The 19,642-nt window shown below is 43.7% G+C and overlaps 1 protein-coding gene across 1 annotated transcript in view; it reads left to right on the top strand.

The window, feature by feature from the left end:
- Positions 1-19,642, top strand: part of LOC126334525 (uncharacterized) — a 1,455,833-nt gene that overhangs the window by 1,387,027 nt on the left and 49,164 nt on the right. The window contains exon 12 of the mRNA XM_049996880.1: positions 3,661-3,843. Within this exon, the coding sequence (XP_049852837.1) occupies positions 3,661-3,843 (183 nt within the window). The remainder of the gene's footprint in view (positions 1-3,660; positions 3,844-19,642) is intronic.

The following is a 19,642-nucleotide window of genomic DNA, read 5'->3' as shown; positions in this document are numbered from 1 at the left end:
AGGTAAAGCTGAGGCTGGGGTGATGGATTCGATACTCCTCATTCTGTGAAAAGTATTTCAGACAGTGAAATGTAGGCAATGAAATTGATATTGTCAAATATATTCTGACAGAGTGTTACATGTAGGACAGGCTTTTCAGTGTGGTAGATAGTTGACTGCTCCAGCTGTTGAGGTTTTCTTTACATAATAGCTCACAGAACAACTGCAAATAAATACTCATTTACTACACTGAAAATAACTCCACTATATAAACATGAACTCATTGAAGAGAGAACTGGACAGAATATTCTGGGGAAATATAATCTGTCTGCAAATTGAAAAGTGAGCAGTAGTCATAGTGGGGAGATTCATATTTCCTGAAGAACACTTCAGCTGTCATACAGGATGACAAAATCATTCTCTGTGCTAGTAATGGAGGACAGTATTCAGAGGTTTACAAAGATTTTGTCCATTTCCATTTCTTGTATTAGTGTTATTGGTAACTCATATCTGCATTCCATGTAGTGTTACTGCATTTTGTAGAAAATAAACACACCTGTTGTCAGTGCTCCCCAGTTACAGGGGTCAGGGATCACACTTTATTAATAATTATAATACAACGTAATATCACCAGTGACAATTACATTTTCAGCGAGTACACCAAGTCCTTTCATCCATGCATGTATTTTTCCATCATTACTAACTTTCTGACAAGAGCGTGTATACAATGTAAATGGTATATTACTATATACATAACTAGGTCTACTTTGAGTCTTGGGATCTATTCCATAATGCCAGGTTTTGTACGCGATGACATCTCAGTCAGCAAAAGATTCCAGTCCAGGAAGGGAGGCGTTTTCACAATGAGCTATGGCTAGTGTAAACCAACCACTACCAGAATTTCTGTGTAGGGACAGTTGGGAGGGTGTTGCTATTGTTGACCAACTTTATGAAACACCTTGTAGTTGCATCTAGTGGTGATGTGGGGAAGACAGAGTGGGGAATCACCTGGCCAATCTTCAGGTTACACGTCTATGAAGGAGGGAAGTCTATGACCACAATCCAGCGACCCACCTTTCCTCACACTTCTAACCCACATAAGCGCCCCCCCCCCCCCCCCCCCATCAGTGTGTTACACCTCCCCAGAACACAATTTACCCCTTATTATTACTATACTGCACTTTGATGTGGTACATACATTTAATATTTGTTTTTAACCCACTTCATTTAAAGATATATATTAATTTTATACCATTAAAACAATATTTTAATAATGTATAATGTTTTTCATCCTCTACATTGTGGAAACTATTAGTCTTAGAGGAAAAAACTAATAGAACCTCTTTTGCAGGAAATTTAATGTACTTTAATTTTGTAGTGGGAAACATTTTCACTAGAAGCTGCACTTTTTGAATTATTCAAGAGAACTACAAAAAAGTAACATTTAAACACTTCCACCCCAACACCCACACCATGCCTGTCAGGATTTTTAGTATGTTTCAGGACAGTCCCTCGTAGCACTGTGTAAAAATTTGTAACAACATGATTTTTCTTCCCTTAATCAGATCTTTTTGGTCTTCATTGACTGAGCTAAATTGTTTCAGTTGGTTTTCTAGCTAGGAATATGGGAGGGAGGGGTAGCAGTGTGTGGGCTAGGTGTGTAATGTTATTCTAGCTCAAGAAAGGATTACTCTAAAAGCTAGCATGTTTGTGTGTGCTTGTTGACACCTCAACCCTTCTTTTTGGTGAGTGGTCTCCTTAATGCCTAAACTATTTACATTCTTCCACAGATTTTCTACTGTAATTAGATTGTAAAATGATAGTTTTGTTGTGAGTTAGTGAAGTTGGCCAGTAAGATGTCATGATGATAAGCATAATTCTTGTGACAAATACACTCCTGGAAATTTAAATAAGAACACCGTGAATTCATTGTCCCAGGAAGGGGAAACTTTATTGACACATTCCTGGGGTCAGATACATCACATGATCACACTGACAGAACCACAGGCACATAGACACAGGCAACAGAGCATGCACAATGTTGGCACTAGTACAGTGTATATCCACCTTTCGCAGCAATGCAGGCTGCTATTCTCCCATGGAGACGATCGTAGAGATGCTGGATGTAGTCCTGTGGAACGGCTTGCCATGCCATTTCCACCTGGCGCCTCAGTTGGACCAGCGTTCGTGCTGGACGTGCAGACCACGTGAGATGACGCTTCATCCAGTCCCAAACATGCTCAATGGGGGCAGATCCGGAGATCTTGCTAGCCAGGGTAGTTGACTTACACCTTCTAGAGCACGTTGGGTGGCACAGGATACATGCGGACGTGCATTGTCCTGTTGGAACAGCAAGTTCCCTTGCCAGTCTAGGAATGGTAGAACGATGGGTTCGATGACGGTTTGGATGTACCGTGCACTATTCAGTGTCCCCTCGACGATCACCAGAGGTGTACAGCCAGTGTAGGAGATCGCTCCCCACACCATGATGCCGGGTGTTGGCCCTGTGTGCCTCGGTCGTATGCAGTCCTGATTGTGGCGCTCACCTGCACGGCGCCAAACACGCATACGACCATCATTGGCACCAAGGCAGAAGCGACTTATCGCTGAAGACGACACGTCTCCATTCGTCCCTCCATTCACGCCTGTCGCGACACCACTGGAGGCGGGCTGCATGATGTTGGGGCGTGAGCGGAAGACGGCCTAACGATGTGCGGGACCGTAGCCCAGCTTCATGGAGACGGTTGCGAATGGTCCTCGCCGATACCCCAGGACCAACAGTGTCCCTAATTTGCTGGGAAGTGGCAGTGTGGTCCCCTACAGCACTGCGTAGGATCCTACGGTCTTGGCGTGCATCCGTGCGTCGCTGCGGTCCGGTCCCAGGTCGACGGGCACGTGCACCTTCCGCCGACCACTGGCGACAATATCGATGTACTGTGGAGACCTCACACCCCACGTGTTAAGCAATTCGGCGGTACATCCACACGGCCTCCCCCATGCCCACTATACGCCCTCGTTCAAAGTCTGTCAGCTGCACATAGGGTTCACGTCCACACTGTCGCGGCATGCTACCAGTGTTAAAGACTGTGATGGAGCTCTGTATGCCACAGCAAACTGGCTGACACTGACGGCGGCGGTGCACAAATGCTGCGCAGCTAGCGCCATTCGACGGCCAACACCGCGGTTCCTGGTGTGTCAGCTGTGCCGTGCGTGTGATCATTGCTTGTACAGCCCTTTCGCAGTGTCCGGAGCAAGTATGGTGGGTCTGACACGCCGGTGTCAATGTGTTCTTTTTTCCATTTCCAGGAGTGTAATTTATGCGTATTGAATTTCAATGAGTACTTTATGTCCATCATTTTATTGGCCTCATGGGTCAAAGGAGGTGGGTGGTATCAGTAAATTCAGTATAACCAAACTTTGCCCATAGCGATAAGAAGTATTGCATCACACTTAAGATCACCAAGTTTAGCATTGTCTGAAACTGTTAAAGTTGAAATTCTTGGTGTTATGCATATAAACAGCTGAGAAATATAATTATTGAGAAGTGAAGATGAGGCATGGACCCTGTCATTTCCTGTACCCTCTTGTGGTACTGTGAAGTGCTATAGGAAACATTTTGTGTAATTGTAATGACTGGGACAGTGTGTCAAGTGTATTAGTACTAACTCACTTTACTAACAGCGGCGTGCACAAGACAACCACTGGGTCCCACCTCATCAACTCCAGTTGCAATGAATCATTTGCTCCTGGGAAAGAGTGCACTGATGAGCATGAAGGGCCGACGGGTTGGGCCACCACCAGGGGCCGTTCCACCTCCTGTCAACCTGAAAGCTACGCGGCCTGGCCCCAAACCACCTGTCAAAGGTATGTAATCAAAATTTTTACAGTTTGGTTCAATGTCAGCATTCCACCAATGGTAATGCAGTTTATTTGAATCTTGTTTCACAGGAAATCTTACTGAATAAAAATGGTCTTCTACTGTACATACACTTTGCTCTAGTCCTGTATTTATTATTACTCATTTCATCTCTGGCAAAAATCTGCTATTTAAGCAGCTAAAAGGTATGTGCTTTGTCACAAATCATTTTATCAAATGATGAGAAATCCAAGAGGGACTAATGACAGTATTATGAAAAGGATAGATTGCTACTCTCACTATAGAAAAGACTTTGACTTGCAGACAAGAAAAAGACTGCTATGCATTTAAGCTTTCAACCAAAAAGGCTTTTTCTTAATTATAAGACAGGTACACATTCACATAAACACAACTCACACACAAATTATCACTGTCTCTGGCTGTTGAGGCTGGATGTAGATTCCAACGGTGCCTCCATGAGAGGAACAATGTGTTAGGAGCAGCCAGAGTGGGGAGGGGAAGAATAGCAGGTGGGAGCATATAGGGATGTTATGGGTACAGGGTAAGGCTGCTAGGTGTGGTCAGGAGGTTTTAAGAGGAGGGAGGGGGAGGGGGAGGAGAGCTATCCTACCCACTATCCTCCTCACTATCCTCACAGTGGTATTCTGCTGCCAACTGAACCTACACAGTATCCTTTTCCGTACCTACTCCTCTCCTCCTCCCAACCTCTTATCTCATGGCTCACATCCCCACAATAGACCTAGATGCAAGAGCTGTCCCATACATCTTCCCAACACCACCTGCTTCAATCTGATCACAGGCAGGGCTACAAGTGAAAGCCGTAAGGTGGTCTACAAAGTAAGCTGCAACTGCTGTGCTACTTCTACATGAGCATGACAATCAACAAGCTATCTTCACATGAATGGCCACTGACAAACTGTGGCCAAGAGACAGCTGGACTATCCAGTTGATGAACATGCTGTCTGACACAACATGCTTCACTTCAGTGATTGCTTCACAGCCTACACCACCTGGATGCTTCCTACCAATGCCTGCTTTTGTGAACTGTGCAGGTGGGAACTCTACCTGCTGTGTATCCTATGCTCTCACAAGCCCCCTGGCCTCAACCTTTGCTAGTCCCTGTCATCCACCTATTTACACCCTTCCCTGCTTTCACTCCAGCACTACACGTCCTTCTTTTCTGCCAGTGCACCCACAGCTTTTTCCCCACTTCTCTACTGCTCTTGTTTGCCATTCCCCTGGCTCCCTCCTCCCTGAAACTTTCAGACTGCACCTAACAACCCTATCTTGTCCTAACCATGTCCGCGTGTGCTTCTACAAACAGCACTATGTCTTCCCCCACCTTTACCCTGCTATCCCCCTGCCTCCACAATCCAGCCTCCTCTGTTCCCCCACATATTTTTGCAATTACCTGTTGGTTATAACTAAACAAGTGCTGCAGTGTGGGCTATATAATTTACAGAACACTGCAGCTTTGTAGATATGTTCAATAATCAATGCACTCACGTAGTATGCAGAAAAAATAATAGTTACACTTTCTGCCACCAGGTGAAAATCTGGCACTGTAAGCAATCGTAATGTGAAATGTTTCCTGTTTTGATGTCAATACGCTGTTTGTCGCATGGTGATGCATGTTGATTTTTTGTTGGAAGTGACTTTTGATGTAAAGAGATAAGAAGATTGAAATTTACTGTAAAAAACACCATATTGAAAAGAAATTAGTTTTATCAGAACAGTAGCAATTAGTGATGCCAACTTGGTACAGAGAAATTAAGAGATTGAGGAGGAAGCCTACAAAATAAACAATTCAAAGAGCGTTTCCTACAAAAACTTATATTTAAAATGTGGATACATGTTTTATTTTACATTGTTGCTTATATTTATTTACAAACTTTTCTTCTTTTTGCAAAGATTTATTTAATTAGACATATGTAAAGAATTCTGTACAGTTAAAATTAAAATTCACTGCTACTTGCAGTTCTGCTTTTATATGCTCAGTGGTACATTTATTGCGCACCTCTGTCCATTTGTGATTCATTAGGGGGAAAAAAATCTTTTTGTCTCATTGTTTGAATCAGAAATGCTTAATACAAACCCAACCACTTTCAGCAAATTGGAAACCTGAACATTTTTGGCTCTCTAGGTACAAAAAACTTTCACCCACCTTCTGTTTGCATTGCTTTCCATAGATACACTTTGGTTCGAGATACTCTTTACATTACAAAATTCCTCATACAAACCATCTTCATTTATATCATCTATCTACACTGGCTCCATTATTCCTTGAAGATGCTTAAATTTTAGCTCAGAACTTAGAAAAGGTGGTATCCAAGACTCAATTGACATGGCAGTTGAGCTAAAAAATTGAAATTATTGACCAAATATGTTTTCAGTGGCACATAAAATTCCGTAAGATTATCTTCAGTGCATTTCCTGGTTATGGAAGAAGCTAACTTATTTAAAACTTTATATGTGCCACTACCAAAATATTTGTCACTCATTATTTGCTCAATTTTACTGATCAAAGTCTTGACTGCCTCAAACGTTTCCATTATAGTGACATCAGAGCATTTTAAAAACTTAGAACAATCTAAAATGACTGCACCAACATGGGAAAAAAAGTTAAATAAATCTCCAAAGTTAACTCTTTTTCAATCATCAGTACTTTTCATAACTTTTAATGGGTTCTCAATTTGTAATGCTTCCATCAACTGCTTCTGTGAAAGAAAGCCATCTAGAAGGTACATGTTGGAGAATTTCACTCCATTCTACAGCTACAAATTTAAAAAAGGATTTTAGAACTTCCCTTTGCTTTGCAGAAATGGAGACGTGACCGTATAATATTTTAGGACCAAATTTTCGAGATCAACATCTAGGGTATCACAGGAATGTTTCATCGCGTTGTGCAAAATATGATTTGAACAGTTTGCCTTCAATTTTTAACTAATTAATGGAAAATCTCATATAAAGATGTGAAACAATTACTAACAAAGAGATAGAGGGGCTGGCCAGTACTTACCTCAGATCAGTACAGCCGATAAAAACACAAAAAACAACCGAAAATTTAAGTTCCTAGCTTTCGGAATAAATGTTCTGTTATAACCTTTAATCACAATAATTGCGTGGATTTTCACACTCTCTCTTAGAAACAATAGCTGATCACATGATTACAACTCTGTCTCTCGTATTCGACTGTTGTGCCGTGACATGCGGCCGGTGCCGTTCATAGCTAGGTGGCGCTCCCGCGCTCATCCGATTTGCGGAGCGCCTCTATCGCCGTTTGTGCGTACTGTCGTGGCGGCACTGTTAAATGTCGTGGCACTATCACAACACTTTTCCACCCTTGAAAAAAATAAACACTCACTTCCTTGGAGACATGGACAGCGCAGAGACATCCATGGCCTCTTTTGAGGCCCCGAGGAGATCCCGCGCAGAGACACGGGAGTATGGTCGAAAATGTCCAGGACGGAAGCTCGTGCGTGGAACGTGCCTCCTGGATGAGATGATGGGTGAAAACTCCGGAGCAGCATCCATAGGTGTCATTGACCTGGGAGTGTGCTCCAGCGAGATGGGTCCCAGAGAAGGCGGCGTCGCGACTGGGGCCGGTTCCGGAGTACTTGGAAGCGGCAGCGACGGCGGCTGCATCAACACGGACGGTAGATCGGCAGCAGCGACAGGACTGGCGTCTCGAGCTGGTGGAGGCGAAGGATGGGGCGGTGGCACAGACGTGGCCACCGCTCGTGGGCGCATCTGGTCGTAATGGCGAACAACCGTGCCGTCGCCCGTACGGATTTCACAAAGCCGGCGGCCGCGAAGAGCCTTGACCACCCCTGGAATCCATTTAGGGCGAGATCCATACCCTCGTGCGCACACGTCGGCGCCCACCGAGTATTTTCCCGCACTAGGGGACACAGTACAAGGCCTGACAGGGTGAAGCAGGTGCAGTAGAGTGCGCGGTTGGCGGCCATGCAAGAGTTCAGCAGGGCTGCGATCACCCAGAGGCGTGAAGCGATAAGAACTCAGAAATTGCAGCAGGGCGTCATCTGTGGAAAAATCACTAAGGAATTTTTTCATCTGGCATTTGAAAGTGCGGACAAGGCGCTCGACCTCCCCATTCGATTGCGGATGGAAGGGAGGTGCGGTAACATGATGAATCCCTTGTCCAGTACAAAAATCACGGAAGGCCTGCGAAGAGAACTGAGGGCCATTGTCCGTGACGATCGTGGATGGAAGACCTTCTAGCGCAAAGATTTTGGACAAAGCCAGCGTCGTCGCCGCAGTGGTGGGCGACGGACATCTAACAACAAATGGAAACTTCGAGAAGGCGTCAATCAACAGTAGCCAATAAGTACCGAGGAAGGGGCCAGCAAAGTCGGCGTGCACCCGTTCCCATGGCTGAGCTGGATCAGGCCACGGAGAGGGCATTGTACGAGGTGCCGCCAGTTGTTGAGCACACTGGCCACATGCAGCAACCATATGGGCGATGTCCGAATCAATGCCGGGCCAATAAACGTGCCTGCGGGCCAGGGACTTAGTCCGAGAAATACCCCAATGGCCTCCGTGCAACAGTTTGAGAACATCTTTGCGAAGAGAGGCTGGCACCACGACCCGTGGAGATGCGCCATCCGTGGCCAGAAGAACAACACCATCACGAACAGACAGACGAAGGCGCAAGGCATGGTAGTTGCGAAGGGGATCCGATGCCCGGCCCCCGGTCCTGTCCGGCGAACCTCGTTGAACAAAACCGATCACCCGACGCAGGACCGGGTCCCGCGCAGTAGCTGACGCGACCTGCGAACCTGTAAGTGGAAAGCCCTCGACTGCACGACGTTCTTCCTCATCAATGTGGAAACAGAGGAGTTCATCACGATCGAAAACAGGGTCGGGGCCCATCGGTAATCGCGACAATGCATCCGCGTTTGCGTGCTGGCCGTGGGGCGATAGTGAATCTCAATGAAAACGAGACAAGTATAAGGCCCAACGTTGCAGGCGGTGAGCTGCCTTATCCGGAAGTGACGCCGAGGGGCTGAACAGAGAGACCAGCGGTTTGTGGTCGGTGATGAGGTGAAACTTAGAACCATACAAAAAAACGCTGAACTTTTTTAGAGCATAAACGATCGCGAGCGCCTCCCTTTCGATTTGAGAGTAACGCCGTTGCGCCTCGTTGAGGGTCTTGGAAGCATAGGCAATGGGTCGTTCCGACCCATCCTCATACCGATGGGCGAGAACAGCCCCTAGGCCATACTGTGACGCGTCAGTCGCCAGAACCAAGTGCTGACCCGGACGGAATGTGGCAAGACAAGGCGCCGACTGCAAATGAGCCTTCAGGCGGACAAAAGCCTGCTCACACCCGTCGGACCAACAGAAGGGGACGTTTTTGCGTAACAGCTGATGCAGAGGATAAGCTACCGCTGCTGCGGATGGAATGAATTTGTGATAATAAGCAATCTTGCCTAGAAACGCCTGAAGTTCTTTGACCGTAGACGGCCGGGGTAGAGCGGTAATGGCAGCAACGTGCTCACAGAGAGGGCGTATGCCCTCACGGGACAAGTGGAAACCAAGATACTCAGTGGAGGGTTGGAAGAACTGTGACTTGTCCAGATTGCACCTCAACCCAGCCGAATGCAAAACCCGAAACAGTGAACGTAAATTACGAAGGTGCTCCGCAGTGGAGGCTCCCGTGACAACAATGTCATCCAGATAGTTTATGCAGCCGGGAACGGAAGCCGTGAGCTGTTCCAAAAACCGCTGAAAAATGGCCGGTGCGCTAGCGACGCCAAATGGTAATCGCTGGTACTGATACAACCCACAAGGAGTGTTGATAACGAGAAATTCCTTGGAAGGAGCGTCCAACGGCAACTGATGGTACGCCTCCGATAAGTCAAGTTTGGAAAAGAACTGGCCCCCAGCGAGCTTGGTAAACAACTCCTCAGGACGAGGAAGAGGATAAGTGTCAATGAGGCTCTGAGCGTTGACAGTGGCTTTAAAGTCACCACACAATCGCAGACTCCCGTTTGGTTTAGAAACCACCACGATCGGCGATGCCCATTCGCTGGAGGTAACCGGAAGGAGAATCCCTGAAGCTGTTAACCTGTCTAGCTCAGCCTTTACAGGTGCACGCAACGCCACCGGAATAGGGCGTGCCCGGAAAAACTTAGGGCGAGCCGTAGGTTTAAGAGTAATGTGGGCTGCAAAATCCTTGGCACAACCCAGACCAGCAGAGAACACGGACGAAAATTCACAACACAATCCATCCAGCTGTTGATACGGAATGTCCTCAGATATGAGGTGCACATCATCATCAATGGAGAACCCGAACAACTGGAAAGCATCATAACCGAACAGGTTTTCAGTGCCCGCATGATCTACCACATAAAACGTGAGGGGCCGAACAACAGTCTTGTAGGCAGTGGAAGCATCAAACTGGCCCATGATGGGAATTTTCTGCTGATTATAAGTCCTCAGATTGCGCGTAACTGGAGACAAAGGAGGGGAGCCCAACGCCAAATACGTGCGAGAATTAATGAGAGTTACTGCAGAGTCAGTGTCCACTTGCATGCGGATGTCTTTATTCAGAACACGAACAGTAACAAACAACTTATTTGTTTGAGAAAGCACACAGTGAACATCCATGTCCGACGCCTCGTCCTCGTCGACAGGAACTTTATGGGACTGACACACAGAAGCAATGTGGCCTTTTTTCCTACATGAATTACACGTGGCCCAACGTTTTGGACACGCTGCCCTGTCGTGCTGTACGAAACAACGGGGGCAAGAAGGAAGCGCGGAACGAACCGGCTTCTGTGGTTGCTGGTTTCGCTGCGAGCGTTGCGGCCCAACGCGACGTTGTTTACGCGAGTGAACCGCCGCCACATCTTCGTTCTCCTGTGCAACAGGCAAATTGTCCTTGTCGAGAGTTGACTGTACAGCGCCTACATCACACCACGCGTCTATTTGCGCGCCAGCAGCGTGAGACACTTCAAAGGATTGAGCGATGCTTAGAACTTCCGACAACGACGGGTTTGGCAGTTGTAGGGCACGTTGCCGAACTTCTTTATCAGGAGCAAGCCGTAGAATAGCATCCCTAACCATTGAATCAGCATAAGACTCGTGATGAGTGTCCGTGACAAACTGACATTTCCTACTCAGGCCGTGTAGTTCCGCCGCCCAAGCCCGGTAAGATTGATGGGGCTGTTTACGACACCGGTACAACGCCACGCGGGCGGCAACGACGTGGGTGTTTGTTCGATAATAGGCAGACAATAAGTCACACATTTCTTGGAAGGACAGGGAGGCTGGTTCCCGCAGAGGGGCTAACTGAGATAGCAGCTGATAGACCCGAGGGGAAATCCAAGATAGAAATAACGACTTACACATAGGGGCGTCGACAACGCCGAAAGCCAAGAAGTGTTGCCGCAAACGCTTCTCATAATTCTCCCAGTCTTCAGCGGCCTCGTCGTAAGGAGGGAATGGAGGCGGAGAAGAGGAAGACAGACGATGAGTAAGCGACGTCGACAACGCCTGAATCGCTGCCGTCAGCTGTGTTTGTTGTTCAATGAGCGCTTGCATAAGCTGTTCCATGTCTGCCCCGTCACGAACACGCAAATCCACAACGCGATGAAAATATCTCGACCTCGTCGCCAAAAAGTGTTATAACCTTTAATCACAATAATTGCGTGGATTTTCACACTCTCTCTTAGAAACAATAGCTGATCACATGATTACAACTCTGTCTCTCGTATTCGACTGCTGTGCCGTGACATGCGGCCGGTGCCGTTCGTAGCTAGGTGGCGCTCCCGCGCTCATCCGATTTGCGGAGCGCCTCTATCGCCGTTTGTGCGTACTGTCGTGGCGGCACTGTTAAATGTCGTGGCACTATTACAACATGTTCCTTCATCAGGGAGTAGAGAGGGGAAAGAAAGGGAAGAAGGGAAAGTGGATTCAGTTACTCACAACCCAGGTTATGAAGCAACAGGAAAGGAAAACAGGGAGGGCAGCAAGGATGGAGGCATGGTTGTCAGAGGGAGCCAAAGATATTCTACTGTAGGTACTGTGCCAGCTTCAAACCAAAGAGGATGCATACAGAAGTAAAGAGGTGTATAGTATAAAGATGTAGGATTAAAATATGCATGAATGGCTAAAGAGGAAAGGGAAAGAGGAGGAGACTGAAAAGTAAATGGGAGTGAGGTTGTTTAACGTAGGTTCAGTCCAGGGGGATGGCGGGATGAAAGGATGTGCTGGAGTGCAAGTTCCCATCTCCGCAGTTCAGAGGGACTGGTGTTGGGTGGGAGAAGCCAAATGGCACATACGGTGTAGCAGGTTCCTAGGTCCCTAGAATTATGCTGGAGGGCATGCTCCGCTACTGGGTATTGGACATCTCCTAGGCGGACAGTTCGTCTGTGTCCGTTCATGCGCTCAGCCAGTTTAGTTGTTGTCATACCAATGTAAAAGGCTGTGCAGTGCAGGCATGTCAGCTGATAAATGACATGTGTAGTTTCACACGTGGCCCTGCCTTGAATTGTGTATGTTTTACCAGTAGCGGGGCTGGAGTAGGTGGTTGTGGGGGGATGCATGGGGCAGGTTTTGCAGCGGGGTCGGTTACAGGGGTAGGAACCGCTGGGTAGAGAAGGTAGTCTGGGAATATTGTAGGGTTTAAGAAGGATGTTATGGAGGTTAGGGGGACGACGAAAGGCAACTCTGGGTGGTGTGGGGAGAATTTTGTCAAGGGATGATCTCATTTCAGAGGTTGACTTGAGAAAGTCATATCCCTGGCGGAGTAATTTATTGATGTATTCAAGGCCAGGATAATATTGGGTGACAAGGGGGATGCTTCTGTGTGGTCTGAGGGTAGGAATATTGTTGTTGGACGGGGAGGAATGTATTGCTCGGGAGATCTGTTTGTGGACAAGGTCTGCAGGATAGTTGCGGGAGAGGAAAGCACTGGCTGAGCGCATGAACAGACACAGACGAACTGTCCGCCTAGGAGATGTCCAATACCCAGTAGCGGAGCATGCCCTCCAGCATAATTCTAGGGACCTAGGAACCTGCTACACCGTATGTGCCATTTGGCTTCTCCCACCCAACACCAGTCCCTCTGAACTGCGGAGATGGGAACTTGCACTCCAGCACATCCTTTCATCCCGCCATCCCCCTGGACTGAACCTACGTTAAACAACCTCACTCCCATTTCCTTTTCAGTCTTCTCCTCTTTCCCTTTCCTCTTTAGCCATTCATGCATCTTTTCATCCTACATCTTTATACTATACACCTCTTTACTTCTGTATGCATCCTCTTTGGTTTGAAGCTGGCACAGTACCTACAGTAGAATATCTTTGGCTTCCCTCTGACAACCATGCCTCCATCCTTGCTACCCTCCCTGTTTTCCTTTCCCTGTTGCTTCATAACCTGGGTTGTGAGTAACAAAATCCATTTTCCCTTCTTCCCTTTCTTTCCCCTCTCTCCTCCCTGGTGAAGGAACATTTATTCCGAAAGCTAGGAACTTAAATTTTCGGTTGTTTTTTGTGTTTCTATCGCCTGTACTGAGATGAGGTAAGTACTGGACAGTCCCTCTATCTCTTTGTTAGTAATTGCCTTGAATATTTGTTTGTTATCATCATTTAACAGTTTAAATACTGAATTGTGCTTTCCAAAATCAACATTGGCATTACCAACACAGAAAGCACTACAGTTGTTATATTGAGTTTGTGGGAATGTTTTAACAAATTGTGAAATGAAATTTCTGTTTCACTGCTCTCTTCTATAAAATCCAGAAGTTTATTTTGAATTCCAATTTTGGGATCACAATGTCCCAAAACTATTGGAAATGTCTTCCTATTTCTATGGTTTGAAGCAACAGTTGCTATAGAGAAAAATTTACTCGACTTATTGGTATCATTTAAAATTTAACAAAAACTGAAACACTTTTTGAGCTAAATTTCTTTCACTATTGCTTTAGCTTTAGTGCGACCACAATAATTTTTTTTCCCCCTCTCTCTTCACAATTAACATAGCAGTCCCAGCTATTACAACTGAGATTATGTTTCACTGCGTGATACACAAATGTCTGTTCTGCTGCAACAGCTCTGTGTAATCCACTTGTGATGGTGCTACCACTAGCATAAAAGAAACTGGGAGTCTCTGAAGACTTGTTTGTATGGCCTAATGATATTAAAGGTATTTCTTACTACATTAAATTCATACGTACATAATTTTAAATTGCACCAAACAAAGTAATACAATTTGTAGCTTACCTGTAGTTTTTGTATGTTGGGGACAGTCATTATTGCCTCCATGTGCTACACTAAATTCCTGTTTGCAGATACAGAGAAGGCTTTGAAACAATTAGCTTTCACAGAACGGATCCAGGAATATGTTTCTTCCCAACATGAATGGTAAAAACACATTTTTAGTTCTCTTCCTTGTAAGTGATTTCACCCTATCTTCATGACAACTCATCTTAAATCAAGAAATCACAAACTCCAAATCTGACCACAACAATGGCACATCCTCTATTAACGTGTTTTGAGCTTTCACAAAAGCAGCTACGTGCACAACTGAAGTAACCAGTTAAATACTTGGTGCAGTGGTGACATTGAAATTCATATCACTATTAGTACTGATGGGTTAAGTTAGGAAAAAAGCTTTTGAAAAGTACGTATCAGTTTTCAAAATAAATGCAAAATTAGAAGTAGATATAAGTAGAAAAGTTGATGACAGTGCAGACTACAATGTAATCAACTGACTAATAGTACACTGCGCAGTTGGCAACAAACATCTGTAAATCGCTATGACATGAAATCTCCAAATAGCTACAGAGCCACCGATCAGAGGCTAAGGAGTCCGCATGTCAGGTAATAGTTTCGCACACGTGTACAGCCCGACAAGCATTTATTACATGTGTGGTTCTGCCAGTGCTGGCCACATGGGCACCTCTCCCATGCAGTGTCAGTCCCCTCATCTACAGACACGTGAGTGTTTCTTTCACACGTATTTGTACGGCAAGTCATGCCACGAATATAGATCACTATTTGTTTTGGTACTGCTTTGGTGCGAGCTACGGCAACCTTTACTGTGCACAGTTAATATCAACTATGAGCGTGTCAGGCGAAATAGATTGTTTGAACTACTATTGCAAAGGATACAAAAATAAGGGATTAATTCGAAATAATGCGGGGCACAAGATATGACAAGAAAGATTCAAAATATGAGATTTCTGGGGAATACGGGATGGTTGGTGACCCTAGCAGCAGTAGCATTGCATAATTGTGGCAACATCACCAATAGAAACAGCTGTGAAGAGACCTCATATTGATAAATGGGCTGAAGGATATGAGTGAGAAATTTGAAGAAACTGGTGGATTTGGTGGTGTGGCAAGGAGAGTGACGCACACTATTTTAATTGCAGTAGTTGATGAAGTTGCTGTAGCTAAAGCCAACCTTGCAGCAAATGCCTCAGATTCTGCAGTCACTGCTTGAGCTGTGTCACAGGAATTGTCTCTCCCCTAGTCAACAGTTCAAAAGATTTTGCTGTGCATTTTACACTGGTATCCCTACAAGATCCAGAATGTGCACCAGGTGAAGTCCCAACACAGCCTGCAATGCTGTGCCTTTGTGCTTTGTGTTTTGGCACACATGGAAATGGATGACACATGGCTTGGGAATATTCATGGGATGGACAAGACGGATTTTAGCGTTTATGGTGCCATCAATGCACAGAACTGTCGCATACGGGGTCGCACACAACCACATGTGCAGAAACATCCACTGCACTCATCTTATGTTACTGTGTTGTGTGATCTCACAACCTCCTTCATTCTTGGTCTGGCTTGTAAATGTGCCAAATATTTCATAATTTCAAATTATTTTTTTAAAAAAAGATAATTTTAACTGTACATTCAGAGGTAGTACATATCGATTGTAACAAGGTAAATAAAGTAATTTCTTTTTATAGATTTTAGCTTGAAATATAACATATCACTAAAAAAACCTTATAAGAATTTTTTTTTAGAAAAGTAGCTGAGACCTGTTCAAAATTCAAAAATTAGTTCTGTAATTGACTACTTCTGTTGAGGAAAAGTAATGCTAGAGGAGGGTGACCCTTTACAATATCTGCCTCAAAAAATTCGGAAACAATGTATTTACCATATTTTGAGACCTACTCTAAGGTTTGCCAAACGGTGTACAAAATGATGCCAAAAGATATAATACAGATGTATAGAAGTATCTGATACATAACATATTACAGAAAACATAAGAAAAGTACCTACTATACAAGTCATATTTTATACACAAATCATGACATAGCATCTATCACAAGACAAATGATACAAAGTCAAAACTATATCATTACAACACTTAAACTATAGAAATAAGTGCAGAGACAAAGTAAATTACTAGGATTACAAATTGCAAGTTTACATCTATAAAAAGAGTGAGTCAACTTGGAAAACTCATAATGGCAGGTACAAACCACAAGAATATATTCAATCATCAGTAGGAATGTAACACAAAATCAGTCAGCCACATAAACCAAAGTATGCCAGGATATATCGACTCATGAAAGGACAAAATAATGAAAAAATATTATTGCCTAAGCTTAGGATGTAGGGCCGACCCATGAATCCAAACCACACTGGGTACACACCAGCAAAAATGTTTTGACACAACAAAATGAATAAAGCTCACAATCATATATCAATAAGTTTAATCATACATAAAGAGTAATTACAGGAAGCATCTAGCCTCAATCAATAGTTGCACGCTCTCCTTGAGTACGCACGCACAGTCGCAATGATCAGGGGTACCCAAAACAGAGTTAAGTGTGAGTTTGCCCACAACTCAAGTTCAAGTGAGATACAATATTGCTGTACTCAGGATAAATACAGCTTATCAGAGTCATAAATAGCTATGAATGATGACATAATCGAATAGCTTCAGGACCAAAATCAGTGTGTGAAATCAGAAACGTATACATATTGTTACACTGTCTTTACTCATAAATGGCTTCCACACTATTTGCTAATTGTTCATACAAACTAACCTACTACATAGATGCATAGAAGATTCATTTACAATTGATTAGAAAAGATATATACTGATTTAAAACTACTTAATGTGTTGGGAGGTTAATCCCATACTTGAAAAAAACATACGCTTATGTGGAATAACACTGCCCATGCCAGTGACGATTTTTCCAAACAAATAGTTCCATGAATTCTTCATATAAGACCATTTCTTGGAAACCAATTTACAAAACTGTCACAACACTGATCTAGCTGACAAATGCTTGAGTACATTTCCAGCACATATGGTCTCTTGTAAGTCATCTGGACCAGCAAGGGTACAGCCATATAGCAGTGTGGGAGTGGAGTCACCCATGTCTTTCAGTTTCCTCTCTAGATTTCTCATCACACACTCCAATGGATAGGTCACTCACATCATATCCTGAAACATTGTTTTGTGTACTAAGTATGCTGTTCAGCATCATCCTCACATCACATGGCATATGCTCAGCTTATTTATATTGCAAAAAAAAGGAATACAGGGTTTACGTCAAATGGATTAAAAAACGTTCACGTATGAAACTTTAATAAACAGACCTAAATGCAATGAAAAAAACAATCTAGTAAGGTGATACACACAGATATACTAAGATACTATTCCAAATTTGTACAGTACAAGATATGAAAATTTATTACTATTTAATGGCACTGTTCCATTTCAAAATTGTGAAAGGATCTACTCATTTAGTATCATAAAATATATGTATCACTTTAAAGTCAGTACCACCATTGGACTTTTTTTTATTTGCAGTGTTACATTTTATACAATCGTGATTTCGGCTTTACAATGCCATTATCAAGTGTTTTAATGTTGTACAGTGCCTAAGATGGCATACTGTCATATTTTAAATACACTATTAGACACATTGTCTAAGGATCAATATTTCTGGTAAAAGCCTACTGCTTTGTTTTATCACTGAGTATACCATCTTGACTGTCTTTACACATACAATGGACATTTCCACAAGATTCTTACTATATTTGACCTTGTCTCTAAGCTGTTCAGACATACTACAAATCAGGCTACCGCTATCAATCAAACAGTTACCTTCCCAATGATCAATCTTAATTTTAATGTAATCTGAATCATCTCTCTTGGTCAGACACTTCATGCAAAATATCACTTTCAATTTCATCAAATGCTACATCCACACTTTCTTCGCAGGATTTTATCAACTTTACTGATATCATAACATTACTTTGGTTACTCATGTAAAGATTGAGCACAATGAAGATTCCATAACACAACAAACTTCATTTGTTACAGAAGGAACACAAAACACATTACTATCAAAATTACCCTTCCTGCTTAAACCTTCTTTCACTTCATTCACCATTTGGGATACAAATTCTGACTAACCAGAATGCGCATTTATATATGTTATCATCAATCTGGTCCCAGACAAACTTCAAAAAGTTTTCACTTTTATTCTCTAGGCTCACAGATAACTCACCTACTGCTTGGATCATAACTCTGCATACCATTAATGAAAAACTGTTTTGACTGGACTGGTATTGCATGATTCTCACTTACAACATCACATACATCACTTATGTTACTTGTATTGTCAACATCAGTTACAAATAACTCTGAAATTTCATTATTTTTAAACTCCTCAAATACCTGATACTCATCATCATCATCATCATCATCATCATATTCCTCCAATGTTACTTCATCAACATCATCATTAACAATACAAGTCTCATCTCCATAAAAGTTACTTATCTCACCTACATTCATTTGCAATAAGCCACCAGTCTCAGAGTTAACAATGTCAGTTATTTCATAGCTCTCATTCACATCTACATCAAAAATACCACCTAATTCAGATCCTATACAGCCATCACCGCATTTACATGCATCAATTTTTCGACTAAGAGAAAAAAATCATTATCACATACTACATCAAAATTCTCACTACTCTCACATTCTGGCTTGTGATTAGCACCTACTTCTCCATAATTAAACGTAGTATCCCAAAACCTTTGATCAAATCACAAATGAGAAATCTGATATTCATTCTGTTCAATTTCAGGTACATGCGCCATATCATTAACACTGTTATAAAAATTGCAAGTGTAACTTGCCCCCAAACTGTGGACCTTCATTGAGGCAAAATGCTGCTTCTTGAGTATTTTTCTTCTATTAAAATGCCCGTAGTTATCCCCATTATTTCTATTCTGCTGACGTTCAAAATTTCTTTCTCTTTTGACACTTTGATTCTGATAAAAGTTACCGTTATCTCTGTATCTGTAATTACTCTCATTGTGATTTTTGTCATTATGATTATTATGGTACATACTTATTTCACTGCCCTATCCAGCCTGTCAACATATCGTAAAAATTGTTCAAGACAATGATCAGGTCCTCCCCCCCCCCCCCCCCCCGAACCATGGACCTTGCCGTTGGTGGGGAGGCTTCTGTGCCTCAGCGATATAGATAGCAGTACCGTAGGTACAACCACAACGGAGGGGTTTCTGTTGAGAGGCCAGACAAATGCGTGGTTCCTGAAGAGGGGCCTTTTCAGTAGTTGCAAGGGCAACAGTCTGGAAGATTGACTGATCTGGCCCTGTAACAATAACCAAAACGGCCTTGCTGTGCTCGTACTGCGAACGGCTGAAAGCAAGGGGAAACTACGGCCGTAATTTTTCCCGAGGGCATGCAGCTGTACTGTATGATTAAATGATGATGGCGTCCTCTTGGGTAAAATATTCCGGAGAA

The sequence above is a fragment of the Schistocerca gregaria genome, chromosome 1 (genome assembly GCF_023897955.1).
Source record: "Schistocerca gregaria isolate iqSchGreg1 chromosome 1, iqSchGreg1.2, whole genome shotgun sequence".
NCBI lineage: Eukaryota > Metazoa > Arthropoda > Insecta > Orthoptera > Acrididae > Schistocerca > Schistocerca gregaria.
The sequence above is the reverse complement of the archived record's forward strand: the minus strand, read 5'-3'. Positions and strand labels throughout refer to the sequence as shown.